Source organism: Podarcis melisellensis (genome assembly GCF_964234715.1).
Source record: "Podarcis melisellensis genome assembly, chromosome: 1".
Lineage (NCBI taxonomy): Eukaryota > Metazoa > Chordata > Lepidosauria > Squamata > Lacertidae > Podarcis > Podarcis melisellensis.
In genome coordinates this window covers 134530919-134557967 of record NC_138528.1, presented here as the reverse complement: position 1 = coordinate 134557967, position 27049 = coordinate 134530919, and the positions used below count along the sequence as shown (strand labels likewise).

At 41.9% G+C, this 27049-nt stretch overlaps 1 protein-coding gene across 1 annotated transcript in view; it reads left to right on the top strand.

The window, feature by feature from the left end:
- The window catches only part of UNC80 (unc-80 homolog, NALCN channel complex subunit), a 172413-nt gene that overhangs the window by 33966 nt on the left and 111398 nt on the right, over nucleotides 1-27049 (top strand). Inside the window, exons 9-17 of the mRNA XM_081900747.1 lie at nucleotides 1821-1955; nucleotides 2766-2982; nucleotides 3759-3878; nucleotides 4684-4952; nucleotides 17258-17626; nucleotides 17776-17907; nucleotides 19100-19247; nucleotides 19880-20028; nucleotides 26322-26491. Of these exons, the coding sequence (XP_081756873.1) occupies nucleotides 1821-1955; nucleotides 2766-2982; nucleotides 3759-3878; nucleotides 4684-4952; nucleotides 17258-17626; nucleotides 17776-17907; nucleotides 19100-19247; nucleotides 19880-20028; nucleotides 26322-26491 (1709 nt within the window). The remainder of the gene's footprint in view (nucleotides 1-1820; nucleotides 1956-2765; nucleotides 2983-3758; nucleotides 3879-4683; nucleotides 4953-17257; nucleotides 17627-17775; nucleotides 17908-19099; nucleotides 19248-19879; nucleotides 20029-26321; nucleotides 26492-27049) is intronic.

The window sequence follows — 27049 nt, the reverse complement described above, 5'->3', positions numbered from 1 at the left end:
TTTTGCCTGGTTCCCAAAACATTGCAATGGGGGATACCGGGCAAGCCTTTTTAAGGAGAGCATTCCATAATTGGGGTACCACCCCCAAAAAGGCCCTTTCCCTTGTTTTCATATAGTGTACCTCTGATAAAGGTATAATGAAGGATGGTTTCAGCAGAAGATGTTAATGCACTGGCAGCTGATACGGAAAGAGGCACCCAGTTAGTATTATAAGCAGCAGATATAAAATATCTTGACTCACCACTATTACTGTGTTCAAAGAGGAACGTATAGAACCAAACATGAGATTAGAATTGCAATGAAGTATGTTTGAATAGTTGCAGACCTGTCAGGGTACATTAATTAGTAACAATTACACAGTGAAGAGACTTAAAGAAGTAGTGAAAAGTATGTGTAACTGTAATATTTACTACACATGCAGTATTTCTAGAATGTACAAAAATATGTTGCATGCATTATCTGTGTGATCTGGCCAATAAATGTTATTTCCCCAATATGGAACTGAGAGACAGTGTCTTATAGACACCGAACTATGCAAACTCCACACTAGTGCCATGACAGTGAATAAGGGCTGTGGGTAGCTGATATTTACAGCAAATTGGAGCATGCAAAGGTTCCTTGGGGTGGGATTGACTGAAGGGGGCAACGGAATAAAAACGGATCCCTTTCCTTTACTCTTTCAAAGCTGCCTTAGCAGATCAGCCTCCCATTGCTCCCAAAACAAGAGGCAGAAAAAGGGATTGGGCATTTACTCTTGGTCAATGCTATCCCACCCACAGCAATTATTTCAGGACAGACCCTACACAGCTTCCCTCTACCTCTGAATTTCTTATTTTGGGGGAGGAAGTAAACTAGGCAAAGAGATTAAGCGTTTGCAGCTGAGTGCTGCCATCTGCTACCCGGGACATTCCCTGCCAGCATGAGGGAAGTGTACCTGGCTTAACCTAGTGGAAAGCCGTCTTTCCCATAGGGCTTAGTGGTGCGTTGTGCCAGGGTGCCGGCCTCTCAGGGGCACCCCAGCGAGTGGGGGAGCTGCACCCGCCAGTTGCGCTCCACCAAGCATATGGCTGGAGGGTGTGCAGCTTGCCTCCCAAGCCTCTGCGGAAGGAGAGTGATCTTGCAGCGGTATGGGGGAGAGTTCTCCCCCCCAATGGCTGGCAGTGCGCAGCTTTGCCCCTCCCCCACTATCCGTGGTAATTTGGGGGCGCTGAGCACCCCGGCGTCACATCTGCTAAAGACGGCCCTGATCTAGGCTATAGCAGGTTTGGATGAAAGATGGGGGATCTGCCTATTTTCCCTGCTTTTTTCTGCAGGTTTTTGCAGACATTTCCCCTCCCCCTAGTGGCTCTTTTGGTAGCCACAAGTAGACATTGAAGCTTTTCTATGGCTGAAGAAAAAAGAATAATATAGCATAAATCTGTCAGTTGGCTGTTGGGAAATATTCTCCAGCTTTTCAAATATAATATCAGTTGGCATTTGAGAAGAAGAAATTGAATGGAGTCTGTTTCCCTTTTTTAGTCATTGTTGCGAGTTAAACTGGACCGCAACTTTGTTGGCTTTTGGGAATCTGATTGATGGTCAGCAGATCTGCTGCCTGCTGTAGAAATGTGTGCTAACTTACACTATGCTTACACACCAGAAGCCTCCAGTGTTCTCACCCAAAGGAATGAAAACACCAATTGTGCTAACCTTGGAACTGAGGAATGGGGAGTATGTTACAACATAATAAGAGATTATTATGTTTATATTATGTTATTTGGCTGTTTATCCAGTCTTCCTATACATGGTAGTATGTTTCTTGTCTCTCTGCGGACATATAGGATCTCACAATGAAATGCAATGAGGAGGAAAAATCGTTAAGCACTGAAGCTTTTGCTAAAGTGTCGCTAACCAACCTGCGCAGGCCAGCTGTTCCAGACCTCTCCTCTGATTTGGGAATGAATATTTTTAAGAAGGTAAATGAATCACACCTTAAATTAAAATATTGGATCTCTTCCCTTAATGTACTTAATGCTGTTATTTGCTAAAGGTGTGGACTGCATAAACTACATGAAGGCCGACCCTCACTGAACTAAAGCGATCTAACTAGGAAAATTCAGGCAGAGAGCCAGTTTGGTGTAGTGGTTAAGAGCAGTGGACTCGTAATCTGGTGAACCGGGTTCGCTTCCCCGCTCCTCCACCTGCAGCTGCTGGGTGACCTTGGGCTCGTCACACTTCTCTGAAGTCTCTCAGCCCCGCTCACCTCACAGAGTGTTTGTTGTGGGGGAGGAAGGGAAAGGAGAATGTTAGCTGCTTTGAGACTCCTTCAGGTAGCGGGATATCAAATCCCCCAAAAAGAAAAAAAGAGTGATCAATCTAAATGATACCTTTGTGCAGTAGGCTAATAACTACACACTCCTTCACACCCCTCTTTATCTGCCAGGCAAGCAAGAGGTTCAAGGACACATCCCAAACACACAAAGAAACTTAAGCAGGTGTGCAGATTGGGAGTCTAGAAAGACAAAGTGGCCTCAGAGGGAGACACATTCTTCACCTGGGATAGCTCAGTTGGTAGGGTTATGAGGCTCCTAATCTCAGGATTGTGGGTTCAAACCTCATGTTGGCCAAAAGATTCCTGCGTTGCCGGGGGTTGGACTAGATGACCCTTGTGGTCCCATCGACTCTACCATTCTTTGATTCTATGATTCAGGTACTGGAACCTGAGGTTCCCCACCTGTGTCTTATGAGTTCTGCTGCTAAGATTTCTTCCCGTCTTCTTCCTGCAGTTCAAGAGCCGCAAAGAAGATCGCGAGCGCAAGGGCTCCATTCCTTACCACCACACAGGGAAAAAGCGGCAGCGAAGGATGGGGGTGCCCTTCTTACTCCACGAAGACCATTTGGACGTGTCACCTACTCGGAGCACCTTCTCTTTTGGCAGCTTCTCGGGGATTGGAGAAGACAGGCGTGGCATTGAGAGAGGAGGGTGGCAAACGACCATCCTAGGTGAATGAGAACATGGCCTTCAGAGTAGAGAGCTCTCCAGACCCTGAATGCACTAGAATGTCCCATTGCTTTTACGGACCACAGGATACTGTTTGATTATGACTTAGCAATCTAATCTAATTTAATATTTTAGAAATTGCAGTGAAATTTGTGCCAGCTTTATAGCTGAACCACACATTTCTCTTGTTTGCCATTTCTCTTGAGAGCCAGTGTGGTGTAGTGGTTAAGAGCGGTAGTCTTGTAATCTGGGGAACCGGGTTCGGGTCTCCGCTTCTCCACATGCAGCTGCTGGGTGACCTTGGGCCAGTCACACTTCTTTGAAGTCTCTCAGCCCCACTCACCTCACAGAGTGTTTGTTGTGGGGGAGGAAGGGAAAGGAGAATGTTAGCCGCTTTGAGACTCCTGAAGGGGAGTGAAAGGCGGGATATCAAATCCAAACTCTTCTTCTCTCCTTCTTCTCTTCTTTGTCTGGGCTTAATAACTATGTTAATATGAATAACTATGTTTAAATATTTAATAATTTCAACAAACATTTCCAGACATGCTCATTGATCCTGTCTTCACAGTCCAAATCCTGCAGCTTTTATATCACCCATTCACTGTGTTCAGTCCCCAGAAAACGTTTGCTTGGTGCATTTCTATCCCATCTATTTTCAGCCAACAGACCCAAATGTGGCTTGATCGCTGCAACTTGCAAACATGATCATTTTGCAAAGCATCCTCATTAATAACATTGCACTATAAGCATAACTGTGTGCTTCTTTCCCATGCTCTAGGGAGGTTTACCAGGCGAGGTAGTTCCGATACAGCTACAGAGATGGAGAGCTTGAGTGCTAGGCATTCCCATTCCCATCATACCCTGGTTACTGACCTGCCAGACCACTCCAACAGCCATGGTGAGATTCTATTCCAAGAGAGATTCTATTCCAATAATATAATTAAATATTATACCTGTTGTCAGCGTGCATCTGTCTCAAAAGACAATGGAGTGCGCCTCATGGGTGAAGTCAAACACCTGTGTTAGCAGCACCGAAGTGACCTCCCCAGGGTGCAAGTTGATCCAGAAGCTGCAGTTAGTGCAGAATTCTGCAGCATGATTGCTGACAGAAGTGACACCTTATCAGCACATAACACCTGTGGCCAGAGATCTGCATTGGCTGCCAATTTGTTGGTGGGCGAAGTTCAAGGTATTACTATTACTAAATATTACTATTAAAGCCCTTAAGAACTTTGGATCAGTTTACCTACAAGATCACCCTACCCTGCATGCACTCACTAGACCACTTTGATTGGAGGAACTGGCACTACTGCAAGTGCCACATGATACCTGTTCCACATTTGGAACTCAATTGTTCAGTGTGGCAGTGCCTGCATTTTGGAACTCCCTGCCTATTGAGAGCAAACAAGAGCCTTCACCGTACCCTTTTCGGAGCCTGCTAAAAACATTCCTGTTTTGACAGGCCTACCCAGATGCTTAGAAAGCTGAGGTAATTCTGTTTTGGCATTTTAACTTTTGTATGTTTTAAAGTAGGGTTGTAAAAAGATATTGATTTTCTTGTTTTATCTTTTGTAAGGTTTGAGGGTTTTAGGGTTTTTTCCAACCAGGTGATGAATAAATTTTATGGGGGGGAAACAAAAGACATAATATAAATACATTATCCCCCTTGTGAAGCTAACATTATCTGTTGTACTTCTGCCTAGTACGTTCCCAAATTTCCACCATCACAGTGGCAACATTCAACACCACTCTGGCCTCTTTCAATGTGGGGTATGCAGACTTCTTCAGTGAGCACATGCGCAAGCTCTGTAACCAGGTGCCCATCCCAGAGATGCCCCATGAGCCCCTGGCTTGTGCCAATCTCCCTCGGAGTTTGACAGATTCCTGCATCAACTATAGCTGCCTGGAGGATACAGACCACATCGACGGGACCAGCAACTTTGTCCACAAGAATGGCATGCTAGATCTTTCGGTAAATATTTATGGCAATACTCATTCTGACATTAGCGACTGCATTTTTTATTTTCTTCCCACCCACCCCATACATTTTTATTATTTTCTTTACATATTCTTTCTTATCGTACTTTAAACAACATATACACCTTTTTGCTCTGCCGAGCTTGTGATTTCCCTCCCTCCCTTCAGATGGTATCCTTTATCCACTCTCGTATTTTATCTTTTCATATCTTATCTACATTGTAGGAGTTACTTCAGTCCTGCTAGTGTTTTTAAGTTTTTACAACTGTCCTTTAAATATTCAATAAATTTATTCCAATTGTCCTGGAATCTCCGATCGTCCTGTTCCCAAATCCTTCCGGTCAGTTTGGCTAGCTCCGCATAGTCCGTCATCTTCGACTGCCACTGCGCAATGGTAGGAACTTCTTGCGATTTCCAGTTTTGGGCCAACAAAGTCCTTGAAGCAGCTGTGGCATACATGAATAATTGTTGATCTTTGATCTTAATATCCTTTCCCATCAGGCCAAGTAAAAAACCTTCTGGCTTTTTGGGGAAGGTATACTTTAATATTTTCTTAAGTTTATTCTAAATCAACTCCCAAAATTTCTTCACTTTATATGATTGTACAGTGGTACCTCAGGTTACATACGCTTCAGGTTACAGACTCCGCTAACCTAGAAATAGTGCTTCAGGTTAAGAACTTTGCTTCAGGATGAGAACAGAAATCGTGCTCTGGCGGCGTGGCAGCAGCGGGAGGCCCCCATTAGCTGAAGTGGTGCTTCAAGTTAAGAACAGTTTTGGGTTAAAAACGGACCTCCGGAACGAATTAAGTACTTAACCCGAAGTACCACTGTATACACATTTTTGCAAGGCAATTTTCCTTTCCTTTCAGAACCGTACATGCCATAAATTTAATACCTTCATTCCATAATTTTATGCATGCATACAATTCAATCTTATGCCCAAAATCTATAGCCCATTTTATCATAGCTTCTTTCACTTCCTCATCTTTCGTAAACCATTCTAGCAACAAATCATACATTCTGGATAGTGTTCTACCTCTGCTTTCTATTAATTTGGAATCTTGATTTTTTACCCTCAAATCTGACTTTCCTTTTATCCTCACTCATTATGTCATTTGCAACCAGCCTGTTAACATACCTTTGATTTCGTCATATGGTTTAAGCTTTAATCCTTGTTCCGTTTGTCTGATAATTTCCTCATACGTTGCTCCCCTCCCCTCCATATTCACCTTTTTAACCGTCAATACCTCTATCGGTGTGCCCCACCATGGCGTTTTCCTTTCCAGTAGGTTTTTATTCCTTTCCCACACTTCATAAATTGACCTTCTAATCACATGATTTAAAAACCCTTTATGTACTTTTACTTTGTCATACCTGTCAGGCCTTTGTCATACCTGTCAGGCCTCCGAATCTGAGCTAGAACTTAACCCTTGCCTTTCCTGTGAACAGCCGGTCCCTCCCTGTTGTTCCTCTTGCTCCCTTCTATTAGATTCACTGCTCCCCTCCCCCCCTTGGGGAATGCTTTCTCCCTCTGATAAACTGAAAACTTCTAACTCTTCCCTGACATCACCCCTTCCCCTAAGCCCCCCTTCCTCCTCCTCGCTCTCCTCTGTTTCTGAAGGACCGAACCCTATGAACACTTCTTTCTCGCTATCTGTCTCTTCAAAAATTTCTTGAAGATGCCAGTTATGGGGTTTTGGCTTGTGGTGATATTTTCTATGAAATTCTCTCTGCAATTCTGGAACGTTAATTTTTTCTGCTGGTTCCCATGAGTTCTCAGACTCATCTAACCCTTTCCATGCAACCAAATACTGTAATTTCCTCCTACTTATTCTGGAGTCTGATATCTCTTCCACTTCGGTCTCCTCTTCCCCCATCATGGTGGGGAAAGGAGGTGGTTCCCTTGAAATTTGATACTTATGCGCTGGTACAAACACTGACAATAAAGATCTATGAAATACAGGGTGTTTTCTCATATTTTCAGGCAATTGAAGCTTGAAAGTGACTGGGTTAATTTGAGCCTTTACTTGGAAAGGTCCCAATCTCTTTGGTTCTAGCTTTTTACACCTCCCTCGTATTGGTAGTCCCTTGGTAGACAGCCATACCCAGCTCCCTACTTGGATTTCTTCCCCAACTTGCCTGTGCCTGTCTGCAGCTCTCTTGTAAGCCTCTTTAGCTTCTTCCAAATCCTCTTTCAATATCTCATGAATGCACCTCAACTCCTCTATCATTTGTTCTGCTGCTGGTACTGCTAACTGCTCCTCTTGACCTGGGAATGCCCTTGGGTGCAAGCCATAGTTTGCCACAAATGGGGCTCTGCCCGTAGACACATGCATTGCATTATTATACGCAAACTCTGCTAGACTCAACTTCTCTAACCACCCGCTCTGCTGATAACCAGCATAACACCTCAGATATTGTTGTAGTGTTGCATTCGTTCTTTCAGCTTCCCCATTGGTTTGCGGGTGTCTCGCTGACGTGAGGCTTAGCTCCACATCTAGTAACTGCATTAACCTCCTCCAAAATTGTGGTGTAAATTGGGCCCCTCTATCTGAAATAATTTGTGATGGCATACCATGCAACCTAAAAATATTATCTAAAAACATTTTTGCAGTTTCCTGTGCGGTTGGAATTTTGGCACATGGTATGAAATGTGCCATCTTGGTTAGCATGTCAACCACCACAAAGATCACTATTTGCCTATGCGATGACGGTAAATCAGTTATAAAATCCATAGACACCACATCCCAAGGCCTTCCCGGCGTGGGCATAGGTTGCAACAACCCTGCGGGAGCTGCTCTGGGTGTCTTGGCTCGTTGACATACTTCACAACCTTTTACATATTGCGTTACCTCCTCCCTCAACTTTGGCCACCAGAATTGCCATGTGATCTGATACAGGGTCTTTTCTGTACCAAAATGTCCTGCAGTCGGGTTATCATGGTGTTGCCTCAACACTTTACCTCTTAATTCACCTGCAGGTACATACAGCACCCCTCTCCTGTACAACAATCCACCTTTTTCCTTGAAACCTTCCTCTTCCCCTCTACCTTTTCTCAGTTCCTCCATTTTCTTTTGTGCAAACTCATATGTTACTGTCAATCGCTGCAATTCCCTGCCGTCCACTACTACGGCTGCACACCCCACAGCATTTCTCGCAACTTGGGAGGTGCTTCCCCTTCCATATACTCAGGTTTGCGCGATAGCGCGTCTGCACGAAAGTTTTGATGCCCAGGTATGTACTCAATCCTAAAATTAAACCCAGCAAAAAACTCCACCCACCTAATTTGCCTTTGATTTAGCTGTCTAGCAGTTCTCCAATACTCTAAATTCTTATGATCTGTTTGTACCACCACCTGATGTGACGCCCCTTCCAAAAAATGTCTCCACACTTTAAAGGCAGCATGCACAGCTAAAAATTCCTTATCAATTATGGTGTAGTTTTGTTCTGATTGATTTAATTTTCTAGAGTAGAATGCACAGGGTCTCCAGTCCCCTTCCTTGTCCTGTTGCAGCAGAATGGCCCCAATAACCCTATCAGAAGCGTCAGTTTCTACCTTTATACGTTTACTTGGATCTAGGTGCATAAGATATTTTTCTGAAGCAAACACCACCTTTAATTTATCAAAGGCCTTCTGTGCTTCCTCAGACCATCTGAATGCCTCTTAGACAATCAGTCAGTGCCTTGCCTCTTAGACAATCAGTCAGTGGCGTTGTGGTTTTGGAGTAATTACCTATGAATTTACGATAGAAATTAGCAAATCCTAAAAACCTCTGTAGATCTTTCTTAGTTTTAGGTGCCTCCCATTCCACCACTGCCTGAACTTTACTGGGGTCCATGTGCACCCCTTCGTGGGAAATGCAATATCCCAGGAACTCCACCTTTTGTGTGTGGAACTTACACTTTTCTAACTTCACATATAACCTGTTGGTTCTCAATCTCTCTAACACTTGCGTGACATGTTTTACATGTTCCTCCATACTTTCACTATATATTAAGAGGTCATCTAAATAAGAGACACAGAACTGATCCAGTATACTTGCTAAGACGTGATTGATGATGGTTTGAAATACCCCTGAGCCATTTTGCAAGCCAAAAGGCATTACCAAAATTCAAATGCACCATACTTAGTACAAAAACTGGTTTTCCACTCATCCCCTTCTCTGACCCTTATCAGATTATATGCTCCTCGTAGATCAAGCTTGGTAAAGACTTTGGCTAACCTTACTCTCTCTAAGAGGTCATATATACGTGGCAGTGGGCACACACGAGGCTTCATTTGGCTGTTAAGGATTCTGAAGTCACATACTAATCCCGGTGCCCCTTCCTCTCCTTTCTTTTTGGCAAAAAAGACGGGAGCACCCCCAGAGGCCGTGGACTCTCTAATAAAACCTCTCTGCAAATTCTTTTGCAGGAACTCCCTCAATGCTGCAGATTCTACTTCCAACATGGCATATATCTTGCTTGGTGGCAACTGTGCCCCAGGGACTAGATCTATCTTGCAATCATAGGACGGAATCTCACTTTCATTCCTCATCAACTTCCCTTCTACCTCTGTTCCCATTACTTCCACTGAGATTTTTCCCTTTTGCCCCAAACAATGTGTCATACAATAGATCAAACCAAAAACCAAAGACCTTTGATGCCAGGCAATCACCGGATTATGACGATTGAGCCAACTCATGCCCAGCACCATCGGGTGCCCAGCTAGTTTGGTCACATGAAATGCCCTGGTCTCTGAGTGATTACCCATATCCATTCTCATTGGTGGAGTCTCTTAAGTCACTTCTCCTGAAAGTAGCAGTCTGCCGTCGATTGTTTTCACTCACAGTGGGAAATTCAAAGGTAACAAAGCGATTTTGTGTTCCTGTACCAATTTCTGGTCTATGAAATCTGCTGATGCTCCTGGGTCTAACAGCACCTCTACCTGGACCCTGTGTCCATTGGGTAGTTGTAGTTGCACCTTCACCGTTAGTCCTGGAATAGGTGGTTCAGCGTGAGAGCCTTCTATTGCTCCTCCACCCGGCTGCAAGCTCCCATTTCCAGCCGGGGACATTTGTTTTCCTTTGGGCAATTGTCTTCTCCCATGTCTGCTCCAGATAGAGACTCCCATCCTTTACGATTGCGACATTGTCGTGCTAGATGCCCTGGTTTTCCACAGACAAAGCAACGCCTCGTGTCTCTTCCTCTCCCTGCATTTCCTCTTACCATGGAAGAGGTAGTAACTAGGAGGGGTCTGGCTGCTCCTAATTCCATGGGCTCTGGCCGCTCTCGTCCTGGCACGTTGCCCATTCTGCTTTCTGTACTTTAGTTATTGTTTTCCGCCATCGCGGTCTCCATTGTTCCTTCTTTTCACTAGCCCTCCGTTCTATGCGTAGGCTCAATTGCAGGCACATTCGGACCAGAGAGTCCAAGGAACTAGGTTCTGGCCTTTGGGCCAATTGGTCTAAAATCTCATTATTCAGTCTTTCCCTAAAAAGGGCTGCAACTGTTGGGGAATTCAGATCTCATTTTAATTTCTGCACCAGCAAACTAAAGTTGGACGAATAAACTCCCACAGTGTCTTTTCCTTGTCTCATTCTCAGCAGCTGCCTAGCTGTGGTTACTTCATGCGCAGGGTCTAAGAACATTGTGTCTAGATACTGCAGAAAAAATTTCCTAGGGCGGCATCCCTCCAAGATATTAGGGGTATAACACAGTCCTTAGCCCTCCCTTCCAAGAAATTAATCACATAAGCAACCTTCTCTTGCTCAGATTGAAATTCTTTATCCTTTATCTCAATTATGTAAGAAATTTCTGTCTTGAAAGCCATGTATTCAGAGCTTTCTCCCTTGAAGCTACGTGGACGTAAAGTAAATGTTTTACTCACTCTATCTCCACACGTCGCTTGCAGCATGGCTCTATGTTCTCCCAGTGCTGCTGATAGTATGTCGACTTGACTTTTCAACTGTAAGTTCTGTTGCCATAAGTCCTGTAATGTTAGCTGGAGCGCTGGGGTTTCTCCTTGCCCAACTGGCGCCTCATCTCCCTCCATTTTGGCTTCTCCTTCTTACTTATAGTGAAGAGGCACAGAGCAGAAGGTATTCTGTCAGGCCTGGTCGTTGTCTTCTTCAGATCACCACACAAACGCTTCTTGTTCTTTTATAACTTTTTATTGCGTATTAACAAAACAATCTTATAAACGGTTCTTAAATATTATTCCTCAGAGTCACTTATTTCAGATACCTTCTGAGCTCTGCTTCTCCGTGAACAGCCACTCTCAAAATGGCGAAGGTGCCTTTCCCTTTGCTTTTCTGCTCTTTTTCCTACCCTCCTGGCTAGAGCTGGCCTGTATCTCCCCTCCTCCCAATCTGAGCTAGAACTGAACCCTTGCCTTTCCTGGGAACAGCCAGTCCCTCCCTGTTGTTCCTGTTGCTCTCTTCTATTAGATTCACTGCTCCCCTCCCCCCCTTGGGGAATGCTTTCTCCCTCGGATAAACTGGAAACTTCTAACTCTTCCCTGACAATACCATAGGTACGAGTGCCACCCATACCTATTATTGTGACCCTCTAAGTCCAAGAGATCTGTGTTTTCCAGTGTTATCCATTCCTTCAACCATACTAGACAGGATGCCTCATAATATAGATTCATGTATGGCAAGGCAATCCGCCTCTTTCTTTTTTGTCTATTAATATTTTCATTTTAATCCTTTGCTTTTTCCCTTGCCAGATGAATCTTGATAATGATTTTTGCCAATCTTTGAGTTGCCCCGTCCCTCTGATTACTGGAATTGTTTGGAATAGGAATAACATTCTAGGTAAAACGTTCATCTTTATCACTGATAATTCTACCCAGGAATGACAATTTCAATGCTCCAAATATCTAAATCCCTCTTAATTACTCCTTCCATGTGTTTTCATGATTGTCTTTGAACAGATTAATATTTTTCATTGTCAACCAAATTCCAAGATATTTCACTTTCTTAACCACCATAATTCCTGACCTGCATTGTAATTCCTCTATTTCTTCTTTATTCATATTCTTTGCTAACATTTTGGTTTTATTTTTGTTAAGTTTAAATCCTGATACCTTTCCAAAGTTCTCCATTCTCTCTAAAGCTTCTCTTACACTGTTCTTTGAATCTTCAACAGTTAAGACTAAATCGTCGGCGAAGGCTTTCACCTTGTGCTCTTTTGTTCCCACCTTTACACCTCTGATTTCTGACACTTCTCTCAAATTCTTATTCAACACTTCCAAAACAGTAATAAACAGTAAGGGTGACAAAGGGCACTCCTGCCTAGTACCTTTGGAGATCTCAAAATTGTCTGATAAATTATTGTTAATAATAAGTTTGGCTTTTTGCTCTGAATATATAGCATCAATGCCTTCCAAAAACATTTCTCCTAATCCCATTTTTAAATTTTCTTTCATAAAGTGCCATTGTAACATTATCGAACGCTTTTTCGGTGTCAATAAACATTAACGTCGCCTGTTTTTCATTTCTCATCTCCAATATTCAATTATGTCTACTATATTTCTCACATTATCCTTCAACTGTCTTGATCAAGCCGGCTTGATCTTTGTGGATTACTTCATTTAACACCATTTTTAGTCTATCAGCCAGTATATCCGCAAATAACTTATAGTTGTTGTTCAATAATGAAATAGGCCTATAGCTTTTCACGTTCAAACCATCTGTGTCTTTCTTTGGGATCAAGGTAATGTAGGCTTCTTTCCAAGTATTTGGGATCTTTCCTTCTTTCAGAATATTATTCATAACTTCACATAGCACGGGTGTTAATTGACCTGCTAATGTCTTATAATATTTTGCCGAGACGCCATCTGGGCCTGGGGCTTTTCCAATATTCATTCTTTTTATTGCCTTCTCAATTTCTTGTTTTGTTATTGTCTGACTTAGCTGTTCTTTTTCTCCTATGGGAATCTGCTATAATTTATGCTTTTGTATATAGTTTTCTATTTTCTTAACATCTTCCTTCTCTTTTTTATACAAGTCCATGTAAATTTTCTGAAAATTTTTCCTAATTTCCTTAAGCTCTTCCACTGTCCCATCTTTTATCTTACAAATTGTATTTTGTTTTAGTTTAACCTTTAATTGCTATGCCAAGAGTTTCCCAATTTTTTTGGCCGATTCAAAATTCATTTGTCTCATTGTCATTATTCTCCATTCTACTTCCTGGTTTACCACCATGAAGAACTGGGTCTGCAACAATTTAATACTTTGTTTTATTGACTCATCCTTTAGTTTTATTGTTAGCAGTCTCTCATTCTCCATGAGGTGAGCCAGGATTTCTTCTTTCTTCTCTTCCTTTCCTCTTTTCTGAAAACTGTTCTTTTGAATCAAGAAAGCATCAGTGCTTTGCTTGCATCCCACACTGTTTCAATAGCAGTTCCTTTATTTAAATTCCATTTAAAATATTCTGCAATTGCCTCGTTTGCTTTTTCTACTATCTTTTGATCGTTGAATAAACTTTCATTCATTCTCCATCTAAAAGATGTGGGGTCTTTCCCTTTTAGTTCCATATATAGTGAATTATGCTCCTTGGGGAGATCTCAGTTTTTGAAACTCTTGGAACCAACTCCTTAGAAATCCAAAGTTATTCCATTCTGCCAGAACTTTAATTTGGTTCTGAAAAGAACGTGAACTTTGTTTTGGGGTTTTTGAGTCTCCAAATGTCAATTAATCCCATAGTATTTACCATGTCAAATAATATTTTCGGTAGTTTGCCTTCATTTACATTTCATCTTTTCCCTGATCTGTCTAAATCTGGCATAACCACTCCATTAAAGTCTCCCATTAACATCACTCTCTGATCCATACTATCTCTAATAGTATTTCATTAAGTTTTAGGTAAAAGTCAGTTTTCTTGTCAATAGGTGCGTAAAGTCCCGCAATGATCAACTTTTCACCTTGGAACATGATTTGTACAATCAACACTCTCCCTACCTCATCTTTGTAAATTAATTTTGGATTGTATTTCTCTTTTATGTACAATACCACCCTTCGTTTTTTATTTATGTCTGAGGTTATAAAGTCTCTCCCCAACCTTTTGTTACTTAAAATCTTTTTATGTTTCCTTGCAACATGTGTTTCTTGCAAACAAATTTTGTTCTAAATTCTGTTTAATCAAAACATGTTCAGTTTTATTCCTTTTATTTTTATTGTTAAGTCCATTCATGTTCCATGATATTATTTTCAGAGCCATTATCCAATTTATTTAAGTCTCTTGTCAAATTTAAGTTAAGTTTGGGGAGCTTTGTTATTATCCTCTTTTTCTTATTCTTCTTCTTCCTCCTCCTCCTCCTCTTTTTCTTCTTCCTTCTCTTCTTCCTTTTTTTCTTCCTCCCTCTGGTCCCGTCCTGGTCTTGCTTTCTCTATTTTTCCCAACTGTTTGTCATATCTCCAGGAGAATTTCTCTAGTTCTTGAAGGCTACTTAATTTGAACCTTTTTTCTTTGTAATAGAAGGAAATTCATTCCAGGAATTCCCACCTATGCTGTATCCCATTTTTCTTCAACAATCCAACCAGTTGTTTATAAATGTCCCTTTTTTATTTTACTTTTAATTAATTTAATTAATTTTATAAGGAATGATTTTAGAGTGTTGTTTCTGTTGTACTTTTGTACTGTTTTATTGTTGTTAGCCGCCCTGAGCCTGGCTTCGGCTGGGGAGGGCGGGATATAAATAAAATTTATTATTATTATTATTATTATTATTATTCGTAAAAATCTGGATGGGATCTCTTTAAATATGATAATTTTCTTCCCTTCAATACATAAATTTCTATTATAATTCAATCTCAGAATTTCATTCCTCATATCCATTGAATTAAACATGACCAAGACATCTCCTGGTAATTTCTTCACTTTTGCTTTTGCTGACTTTACTTTTATTCTAAATGCATTTCCAATTGTAAATCCGATGTCTTCTTCTTTTAAATATATCCAAATTGGTAATTCTCTAATTATTTTGGCCCTTATATTCTGATTTGCTTCCTCAGGGATTCCTCTAAATTTCAAGTTCAATTGTTTTTGTCTCATCTCCAAAAGAGCCATATTATCCAACATCACTTCTTGTGTTACCTCTCCTCTGACCTGTTCTGTCTCCCTCTTTGTCTCCTTCAATTCCTTCTATGTTTGACTCATTGAGTCTTCCTGTGTCTTAGATCTAACTGCAAGATCTTTTACTTTACTTGTCAATTCCCTCACTACTCCCTCTAGTTTATCTAAAGTCTCCTTAACCTCCAATATTTTCTCTCCATATATTGTTCATTTTGTTTGAATTCCTTATTTCCACTATTAAACTGTCATAATCTTTAATTTCCTTACCATCCTTTCCCATTTTCCTGTCTTTCCCCTGGGGTGCCCGTTCCCCTTTTCCCAGCCATAGAATCTTTTTTACTGTTAAAATCAAAAACCAATTTTTAAATTCTACTATGCAATTTTACTATCCTCCTCCAGGGGTTGCAAATCCGTTCTAACTTTTCTCTTAGGTACAGTTCCCCTCAACTCCACTCAGTGGCAGCTAATGCATAAACGCCAAGTCCTTAAACAAAGTTACTTTCAATTTCTTTCTCTGCCACGATGCTGTGTTCAAAGAAAGGAAAGGAAGAAAATAAAAAGATATTTGTAATCCAGTTGAAGTTTATTATTTTTCAGCTACTTGTCAGCTTAATCCAAAACAGTGGATATCCCAGGAGACCAAATATTTGTAATCCAGTTGGGGTTTTTCTTATTTTTCAGCCGCTTGTTGGCTTAATTCAAGTTAGTAGATAGCCCAGAGAACCGACACAAATTCCAACTGCAATTAAATACAGAGTTTCTGGCACTCTCCTCCCATAGAAGAGCAGAGGTTTTTTTTAAAAAAAGTCCCAACGACAAAGCTCCCTTCCCCTAAACTGTGATAAACCAAGTGAAAGCCTTTAGCCAAGTCTTACACTTTTCCAAAGTTCCACAATAGTTCACTAATCAAAGCCTTTGCTGATTTTTGCCCGCTAGAACTGGCAAAACTTTCTCCGTCAGAAAATGGTGGAGTGTGTCGAGTTCGGATTTTAAGCCACTGACAGGTTGAACTCCGACCAGAACCAAAAGGGAGACTCCTCCACTCTACTTCACTTGCCACACAGTTATTTCTTATTAAAAAAATCAGCCTCGGCACTTTAAACAAAGTAACCGAGGTCTTTTAGTAACACTCACTCAGCAGATACTTTCTTTCCTTGCTCCTTCCTGCAGCCTTCCGCCATACACCATCTTCTCCCAGCTGCGGGGACGGACTCCCTTTTTTCGCCCCTCAACGCTCCGAATCTTAATAAGTTAAATTTTAATGCGATGGTCAAATAAACTTTCCCAATTATAGTTCCAGGTTCTTTTTTTTATTCTTGGAAGCTTGCCGCTTTCATTAGAAGCCTGAGACTGCACAGCACAGGGTTAGTGCTGCCTCCCCTTCGTGCCTGCAGCTTGATCCCATCTCTGGATTTATTAGCAAAACCTGGGGAGCAGGAGAGCACGACCGGGCACCGCCGGGTGCCACGTCCCCCAAGATAATCCTCTTGAGGTTCCGAGGTCCGCCTAGCCTTTGCTAAACTTCTAAAACACCCCGTGTTGCTCTAGATTCCCGGGAGGGCTATCTTGCACTTCTTTTCAATGGCCGTGGCTCCGCCGGAAGTCTGCATTTTTAATTTTCTAAATATATGTAAACCACTTGGAGTTCTTGGATAAATATTTTGCGAGGAATAAATATAAGAAATAAGAATAAACATATAAATAGCAATTTGAAGGACTGTTCATTTCTGTGCATTGACTTCCACTGTGGTCTCATTATGAATCAGGTCCCTCACCCCTGCAATTTGCACTTGACAGAAACTCCCTCTAAATTGAACCTGTGAGGTGAAAGACTAATGACTGTCCAGTCATGAAACACTCTCAGTTTCTGATCCCAAAGTACTTATTCAATAACTGCTGTGGCTGGTGCCTCTCACCTCTTATGACAAGTTCATTATGGTTTCACTAAAAGGCAACTCTGTTAGAAACATGACCTAGATCAATTCTGGCTGAAAAGTAAAGACAGAGACTTGCTTTGGTAAGCTTCTATAAATGGCATACACCTCAGTGCACAGCACATCACACCACAACCAAGCTCACTTTGAAGTGGCGTACCAACCATGCTTTGTAAATGACCACATAAAAGTTCCCGCAGTGAATCCCATGGCAAAATCTGTCTTTGCTGCCAGCTCAGCCAGGATTTTGAAAGCTGTCTTTACGAACAAAATTGTTTGCAACGTCTTGCTTTTCATCCTCCAAGGTGGTTCTCAAGGCTGTTTTCCTGGTCCTGAATCACGACATCAGCTCCCGAATCTGTGATGTGGCCCTCAATATTGTGGAATGCCTGCTTCAGCTTGGTGTGGTGCCCTGTGTGGAGAAGATCAGAAGGAAAAGTGACAACAAAGAGAATGAACCCAGTGAGAAGAGACAAAGCGAGACCTCCTTCCAACTCAAGGGGGCTCTGAATAGTTCAACCTCTGGATTTGGGGTTGCCCCAGCCAGCGCAGCTGGAGATGGCGGTGGAGAAGAAGGAGGAGGAGAAAGTGGTGGAGGAGATGGAGGAGGAGGTGACGGAGGAGGAGAAGGTGGAGGAAGACCTTATGAAAAGAATGATAAAAAGGAAGATAAGGTAAATGTTGGTTATATGAGGCTGATTAACCCACCGTTCATTGTCTTAGATTGGATTGTCTGGGAGCACAAAAACAACCTGGAATGTTATATACATCTGCTTCATGCAATAAAATGGGATATTGTTGTCTCTTCTCCCCTGTTGCTAAGGAGGAAAGCACTCCAGCAAGCACACACAGGTTGGCCCTGACAATGCTGATAAAAATTGTGAAATCTCTGGGCTGTGCATATGGCTGTGGAGAAGGTCACCGTGGGCTCTCTGGAGACCGGCTGAGACATCAGGTATGCCATGGCAGAACAATGGATGGAAGCAGGCTTCTTAAACCATTTTGTAGAGTTCCTGGTCTGAGCAGCTCACAACGTTCATCTCGGTCTGGAATTGTATGCGGAAGGCAAGACCTTCTGCACTTATTATTCTTAACTGTGAAGCCTGTGATTTAGCACCAGAGGACAGGAGTGAGTAAGGGGCATTGTGTTGTGTGTGAATGCTCCAGCTAGAAATAGAGGAATCCCTTCTAATCTGCCCCATCTTGCTTCCACATGTAGACATTTAAAAACACACCCCAGCACATTTCTGTATAGCTCTTTTAGGATAATTCCAGGGAAATTCTAAAAAGTCCGCACACAAACTTTAATACAAACACACTTGGATATTTGTGAGTTCCAATGGCATCCTGCCATTTTTCTTGCTTATTTGCCCTCTGGTCAGTGACCGAAATAAATTGATTCATTCTTGCTTATAACAGCTTCAAAGCATGGCACCTCTGCCACACCAGGTAAACATGCTTTAAAAATGATGCAGGAAGTGGTCACACAGTACTTCCTGTGTAATTCTGTGCACAAAAGACCACCATCCATTCAAAACAACAGCTGCCCCCGTGTTGTACTGTTGGGCAACCATTTTTTTAACCATTTACATCAATGCCCACTTAATGGGACTGTATCATGGTCAGCTTTGGTTGAACTGCTCTGATTTTTCAGTCTGTGTGTACGTGTGCATGCATTTGTGCGTTCTGGCTAGACTGGATCCAATAGCATTTGGAGAACTGAAAGAGTTGGCCAAATGGAATCCAAGATTAACCAGTCATCCCTAAGACACAGCATCCTCGATAGGGCAAGACTTGCCAAGACTGTACCCCTTGCTGGCACTGCATGGGAACCAAAGTTTGGTGTGGGAGTTGAACGAAGGGCAGAAATGCATGCTCTGGGTGACGCACGGCTCCCCTATGAAAATCACAACCCTGTGTGTCCATTAATCTCTCCTGTCATGTGTTGTAATAGATAACCCATGACCAACTGTTATCAATTATTTTTTTGTCCCTTCACATTGAAGCTCTGTCACTGGGAGCATTTTTTACACATGGCCAATGAAGAGGAGACGCAGGGCTGTTCCAGGCTCAGTTTCTTTCTTTGTTCTCCAAATAATACATGGTTGCTGTCACCAGAACCTAAGTGCCTGATCTTCCCTCCATAGGCTCAGAATTGCCTCACAAAGTTGTACAAGCTGGATAAGATGCAGTTCCGGCAAACCATGAGGGATTATGTAAACAAGGATTCACTCAACAATGTGGTGGATTTTTTACATGCCTTGCTAGGTTTCTGCATGGAGCCAGTCACTGACAGTAAGTATAAGCTGTTGTTGGAAAGCCCTCCCCCCACACTTTATTTTTCTTTTTTTCCCTTTAAAAAAATCTTTCTCTCCTGTCCTCTCCTTCCTTCCTTCCTTCCTTCCTTCCTTCCTTCCTTCCTTCCTTCCTTCCTTCCTTCCTTTCCTTTCCTTTCCTTTCCTTTCCTTTCCTTTCCTTTGATGTCCTCTGCTATGGACTGTTGTCCAGGCCCAAAGATTGCACACGCATGAAACTGGTAGGTGGGTGGTGGAAGGACCCTGAGAGAGATGCAGGGAAGGGAAGATCTCACAGGGTGAGAGACTGGGAGAAGAAAGGAAAGCTCCCAGGTGAGAGCTGGGAGGGTCCACCGCTTTCTGAGTGAGATAAGGGTTAAGAGCTACCTTTGAGAGAAGAATATGTGTTTTTGTTTTTATTTAGATTAGCTTATTTTATCTTATTGTATTATGGAAAAGCTTTAATAAAACCTTAGTAAATATAGGCTGTTATCATAAGATTCCTTAAGAGAAATGACACTGCTACAAAACATAGGAGCTGTAGATGTCAAGAGTATTATTGATTCAGATTTTGCCATTTTTTTGTGAAAACCAAACAGTTCAACTTGACTATTTAATGCTTGCGTTTTGCAGACAAGGCTGGTTTTGGAAATAATTTCACAACAGTGGACAACAAGTCTACTGCCCAAAGTGTGGAAGGTATTATTGTCAGTGCCATGTTCAAATCGCTTATCACCCGCTGTGCCTCTACTACACATGAGCTTCATAGCCCCGAGAATCTGGTAAGGACAACACTGAAACCCTAGCACAATTAATTTCACTCCATACTGTTTTAGTGGCCTAAGTATTGATACTATTGTTGACCTGAGAGAGCACCAGACAGAGTTCATCCATAAGGAAAATGTTGACTGTGTGCACTTCTTTTGCCTCCAGTTTTGACAAAGATTTCCAATTAACACAAATTTAAATCCTCTGTATACTAGAGCTGTGCCACTTCTCTCAGTGGAAAATCATGTTGCCTTCCAGAATCTGCTCTGCAGTTCTCAAAATCTATATGTAAAATATCCACATTTGTTTCTAATCCAATCACTGTTAATTTACCTGAATGAGTTTTTTCCATGTTGGGTGAGATGATGGCAACCATAGGCGCCGACTCCATGGGGCCTGAGGGGGCCCGAGCCCCCTCAAAAATTTGTTTGGGGGGGCTCTGCCCCCCCAATAATTTAAGAAAATTATTACTTCACTTCGTGTAAAGTCTGGCGGGCCAGCGCTGCGCGCTCGTCGGTGGCCATCGCGAACGAGAGGCGAGCAGCAGACGAGCTGATCCGGCCCGAGCGCGCCTCCTCCCGCTAACTCACCCGCCGCCGGCTCCGCCCCGACCCGCTGACTGGGCGCGCCATGGCGCAGATGGGCGGCCACTGGACGATGCCTGCGCAGGAGACGCCCAGACAGGCTGGTACGGCAGCAGCAGCAGCAGGAGGAGGGGGTTTCTGCTAAGCCACAAGTGTTTCTGAAGCGCTCCTTTCTTTTTAACCAGGTTCGTACCCTGAAGTCACACCTGCTGCAGCATACATTTCAAAGCACATTCCTTCTCCTGAATAATCTAGGGGACTGCATTTTGTTAAGGTTTTGTAGGGTTTTGTAAATAAACAGTTTTTTAAAAAAGAATGAGTGTTTAGGTTCAGAGAAGGGAGGGGGGAATTTGAATTCAGTTTGCATTTAAAAGACAAACCTACCACATTCTCCAAAGCAGTACGTGAACTGAAACACAGCAATCCTTTCAAAGTTCACCATAGTTTCCCAGGCCAAGCAACGTGTAGAAAACCACATAAACTGGTGAAAATAACATTTTAAAAAGCATTCTATTAGGGGAAATGGTTTTGAAAAAAAGTGTATATTAGGCAAACTTGTGTATACAATACCTATTTGGAGAAACCTGCACTAAAACAGTGGTGAATTTGCATGAGGACTTAAAAAAGATTTCAAACTAATGTGGAGAATTGAACTTCAGGTTGGAAAAATGAGAAATGAAAAGAATCTGAAACTGATAGATCTGCTCATCCTTAACTATAGCACGCCCGAGCAAGGAACTACAGAAGGGAGTAACTTCCCATTAGGGAAGCCAGAAAGGGGCATAAGAAGTCCCCTTTGTACACTGATCCAGTTCTCTGGGGTCTAACAACACAGAAGACAAAATATTTGCCAACCTTATTTAGCCCTATAACAACAGAGCTTCCTTGTGTTTCATCGAAGTTATGGGTGATACCTGCTCTGCTTAGGAGTTTGCCAGCCTTTGCCTGTGAATTTTGAGAGGATTCATGCCACCAGGAAGCTTTTGCAGTGTCATAGTCATAGTTGTGAGGTGTGTGGAGAGCCCAGAAGCAAGAAAAGCACCAGTTATGCCTATTTGGGGGGGGGGGGGACAGAATAAGCATTCTTGTAATGCAGATCTCAGATCAATGATGATGTGTCACATTTGGAGGTGGTTGTGCTAACAGTGTGATGGGAGTGCCCCAAATTGTTGCAAAGCATCAGCAGTTATTGTTTTTTAAGGTGCTTACCTGGGTAAAGAATTGGAAGAACCATCTGGATTGCCAAAAACAAATGAGTGTGTGGATGGTGTCAATGCATAAGAAAAAAAAGATAATGTGGAGGTTGCAGTTCCTGTGAACACTTGTCCCTAGTACTCTCAAAGGGCAAAGTAGCTAATCACAGTAAACCTTGAGGTTTTGTGCTTGGGTGATACTGAAGAATGAGAGAAGGGGGATTGCAGGACTTTATATTTAAGGAATTCCATTCAGTCTTTCCCCATGAGTCAGAGTTACAGCAAAGCTCTGATGTGGCCACACCTGGGTGCAGAAAGGGCAGAGATGGGGCCAAGAATGTGTTGTGGAAGAATGTGTTGTATCTTTCTCTGCAGGTGGAAATTGGCACAAAACCAGCATAATTGCTGCATCCTCCACACCTTGACCTGTTGAGTCCTAGATCAGCACAGCAGTTGCTTGTTTCAGTGTGTTTGTGTTGCCACCCAATACCCATTGTTTTATTTATTTGTTTATTTCATAAAATCTATCTACCTCTTGTTAGAAAACAAAAACAAATACCTCAACTGTTTACAAAAAGAATAAAGCAACAAAGGATTGGTAAAAACAATTAAAATGTTCAGAACAATTAAAACCAGCAATAAACTAAAAACACCTCAGCATTCCAAATATCTGGGTAGGCTTGCCTTTTTCTTTTTTTAAAAAACAAAAGGTTTTAGCAGCATCAAAAGAGTGCAGTGAAGGCTCCTGTCTGATATTAATAGGTAAGGAGTTCCACAGTGTAGGTGCTACCACACTAAAATATCACTTTCTTACTAGTGTGGAATGGGTATTATGATAGCTATGTTACCTTCAGTGTTACTGGGAATCACAGGTGGGGACAGTGCTGTTGAGTTCATGTCCTGTTTGTGAGCTTCACAAAGGTAATCTGGTTAGAGGGACGTGGGTTGTGCTGTGGTCTAGACCACTGAGCCTCTTGGGCTTGCTGATCAGAAGGTTGGTGGTTCGTATCCCCGCGACAGAGTGAGCTCCCATTGCTTGGTCCCAGCTCCTGACAACCTAGCAGTTCAAAAGTACACCAGTGCAAGTAGATGGCATTTTCCCATCTCTATCGTATCAAACAGTTGGTCCCTTACCTTTCTCGCCCTGATCTGGCCACAGTGATCCATGCGACGGTCACCTCCAGGCTTGATTTCTGTGTTCATATGTCTTTCAGGAAAGGACCATAGCTCAGTGCCAGAGCATCTACTTTGCTTGCAGAAGGTCTTGAGTTCAATCTCCTGTATGGGGCCTGAGGGGACCCGAGCCCCCTCAAAAATTCCGCCCCCCCAATAATTTAAGAAAATTATTACTTCGTGTAAAGTCTGGCGGGCCAGCGCTGCGGCCGCGGCGACATCAAAAGGACTGGAGCAGAAGCGCCTGGAATCCTCCACCTCGCGTCGCCTTGACGCTTCGAGACATTACGACACCGCGGCTATATAAAGCCCACGCCCTGCTGGCGCAGTCATTCAGTGTGAATAGTTTCGTTCAGTGCATGCTGCAGACGTGTTTAGCGTTCCGACTTTAGTGTTTAGTGGACTCTTTTATATGACTATATTTTATTCGTTTACTTTAGTCTCTTAGTGTATTGTGAATTAAGTTTGCAATGGATAAATTTGTTACCAAAAAGGCGCGCTTGGAAGTTGATGATACTGCAAGTCAACCTCCGACAATAATTGTGCCGTCAATTGCTTCGTCGTCTTCAGGCGAGAACCGTTCACAGCCGAAACCTGGACAATCCGGTAAGGGAAGATCATTTCAGAAGTCTTGGTTGATCAAATATACATGGCTAGAATATGAAGCATGTACCGAAAAAGTTTTTTGCAAAACCTGCAAAGAGGCAGATGCTAAAAATCTATTACAATTTTCTTCAAAAAAAGAAGATGCATTTATTTCCGTAGGGTTTTCTAACTGGAAAAAGGCTTTGGAAAAATTCCGTCTTCATGAAAATACGTTTACGCATTAAAAAAGGTGTTCTGAAACTAAATTCCATCACTAACCGAAGTGTGGCCTCCCAATTGAATGAACAGTTAGATAGTGATATGAAGAAAGGCCGTTTAGCTCTTGAGACAATTTTTACTACCGTGCAATTTTTATGCCGACAAGGACTAGCAATTAGAGGGCATGAAGATGTAAACTCAATTTTTTTTCAATTGTTGGAACTCCAAAAGAATGACGTACCTGAGTTAAAAGATTGGTTAGGGCGTTCGGGGTATAAGTGGACGTCCCACGATATTCAAAACGAGATCATTGATCTACTAGGAAAGTCTGTGTTGAGAAAAGTATTGGCTTCAATCAAGCAGACTGAACATTTTTCTATTATGGTTGACGAAACAAGTGATTCTTCAATTCACTTGTATTCGTACTGTCGATGATTCCTTAATTATCAACGAAGACTTTATTGGCTTATACGAGACCCCCAACACTGAATCACAAACTCTGTTTAGTATTTTAAAAGACGTATTTGCTCGTCTTGATTTGTCAATGGATAACTTAAGAGGACAGTGCTATGATGGTGCCTCGAATATGAGAGGCAAGTTCAAAGGACTAAAAAAGTTAGTTTTGGATATACAACCAAAAGCACGTTATGTGCACTGCACTGCTCACAGTTTAAACTTGGCAGTTGTAGACAGTCTCCGCCATCTTACGTCTATGAGGGATATTATGGCCTTAGCCAAGGACTTAATAAACACCGTAAGGGAATCCAACAAAAGGATGGGACTTTTCAGAAGCATACGCTGTGAGAGCGCCAACGACCAAGCTGGTCTACGACCCCTTTGCCCGACTTGATGGACTATGCGAGCTTCTAGTATCTTGAGAATATTGAAAAACTTTGAAGAACTTCTAGAGTTTTTTGAAACATTTTCTGCAGAGGACAAAACAGAGGCAGGTTACAAATGTGCAGGCCACCTTGAGTCGATGTTACAATTCAAAACTTATTTCTTTTTACGTCTTTATTGCCATGCAATGAACCCAGTAGAGGATGTCAATGAAGAAATTCAATGCCCTCATCTAAGTGTTGCTGATCTGGAAAAAATATATGAGGGCTTGATTTGTATATTGAATGAAAGGCGTGATAGTTTTGAACACTTTTGGGAATTGTGTTTAAAAGAAAAACCTTCACAAGTTGATGATCCTTCGCTTCCTCGGAATCGACGTATACCAAAGAAGTATGAAAACAACGAAGCCAGCTCACCGCACACTTTCAAAACCCCAAAGGAATACTACAAAGCTATTTACATTGAAGTTTGTGAAACGGTGCAATCTCGCATTACTGAGCGGTTTGCATCAACTGGATTCACACAGGTCATTGCAGTTGAACAAGAGTGCTTGCTTTTAGTAAACAGAGGTGAAACAAATTTTGAAAAATCAACTGAGTTTTTCAAAAATGACCTAGACATTGAGAGACTGTGCTTACACTTGAATATGTTAGCCGATATCGCTAATAAAAAACAACTGGTCTTAAAAAACATGCGTGATGTGAGAAAGTACATTACACAAGAGCCTGCAGTTGGAGAAATGTTATGTGAAGTAGTGAAGTGCATTAAGCTTCTCCAAGTAGTTCCAATCACGACAGCAACAGCAGAACGGTCATTTAGCGCCCTTAGACGTCTGAAGTCATATCTCCGATCAACAATGGGACAGAAGCGATTGAACAACTTGGCTGTTCTTCAAGCCCATCGAGATGTTTTGGATGAATTGGATATCCGACCAGTCATCAACGACTTCATATTCAGTAATCCAGTCAGACGGTCGACATTTGCACCTTTCTAAAGACACTCTAGCCCTAATAATGGTATTTAGAGCAATATTAAAAATCTTTATAAAATAGAGAATTAAATACATACAGAATGTTAAATTTTCAGTTTGCGACAGCAATATTTTATGTTTTATTCTTTTAATGATAGTTTAGGATTTATTTAAATATCATTTCAGTCTTTTCAGAGCTATATATTCACTGCTCTGTAATAGTCTATAAGCATAATTGTTACTGTAAATAAAATTAGCTTTTTACGAAAATACCGTGCGTGTTTATGTTTTGTTTCTTTTTTCAAAGCCAAAAAGTGTTTCAGGCTTGTCGAGTTTCCCGGAGTGTGGAGTTATAGAGAGTCGAGTTTTCGGGGTTCTAATGTTGATCATATGACTCTAAAATACTTTTTAGAAACTTTAAAACTCACTAATTTTCATCTAAAATTTAGAAAACTTCCCGGGGCAGGACCCCGGTATGGGCCCCCCCCAATATTTTTTATAAGTCGGCGCCCCTGATGGCAACTCTTGAAAAAGCCAAAACACTTTATTGGTTAAATTTACTTCATATTTTTGAGATTCTTAGTTACGGCTGCTTGAAAACGAAAGGACCGAAGCTTGGGCCAATATTGCTTCAAAGCATGACTCTGGGGAAATGATTCTGATGTTTGCTTCAATTGGCTTCCAAACACATTAAATCTTTCATTCTTTTTTTCCTTTTCACTTTCTAATCCTGCACTCCATAGGGATTGTATTGTGACATCCGACAACTGGTTCAGTTTATCAAGGAGGCTCATGGGAATATCTTTAGAAGAGTAGCCCTTAGTGCCCTTTTGGATAGTGCTGAGAAGTTGATACCAGGAAGAAGAGCAGAGGAAACAGCTGAACAGGAGCCCAAACCATCAGGCAGTAAAAGGTTTGTAACCGAAGTGCAAAATGTTTGAGTGATGCCCTGTCCTACTGTAGCACCCTGCTTGTGGTTAACGCTTAGCTGGAATGAAATATTCAACGCAGCAATAGAGAAATTAAAATAATAATATATTTGTCAGACAAATAAATGAGAGGCACAGTGGTATATGGTTACCAAGCTCTGGCCTTTTTAACCTTAGGAAAATATGGCTCAAGTTTTAATGGGAGGCACATGGTTTTATTTTACTATTTACCCACTCTTACAGCTTAATTGTACTCTGTAACATGCAAGGTCAGTGTCCTGCTCTCAGCCTGTAATTTCCCTTTTACGACTTTGAGAATTGTTTTCTGCTATAAATCAGGGGGGGCCCTTGTCCAGGAGGAAAAACATTGCCAAGGTTCTTAGGCAGCTGGACTTCTGCCTGGCATGAAACATTTGAAAATCTTTAAGCTCATTTTAAAATACAAGCCCTGATCAAACATATAGCTTGGATAAAAATGCAGGCTATGATTAGATGCCTCACTACCTTTCCCCTAATGCAAATGTGCAGAACCAAGCACCTCA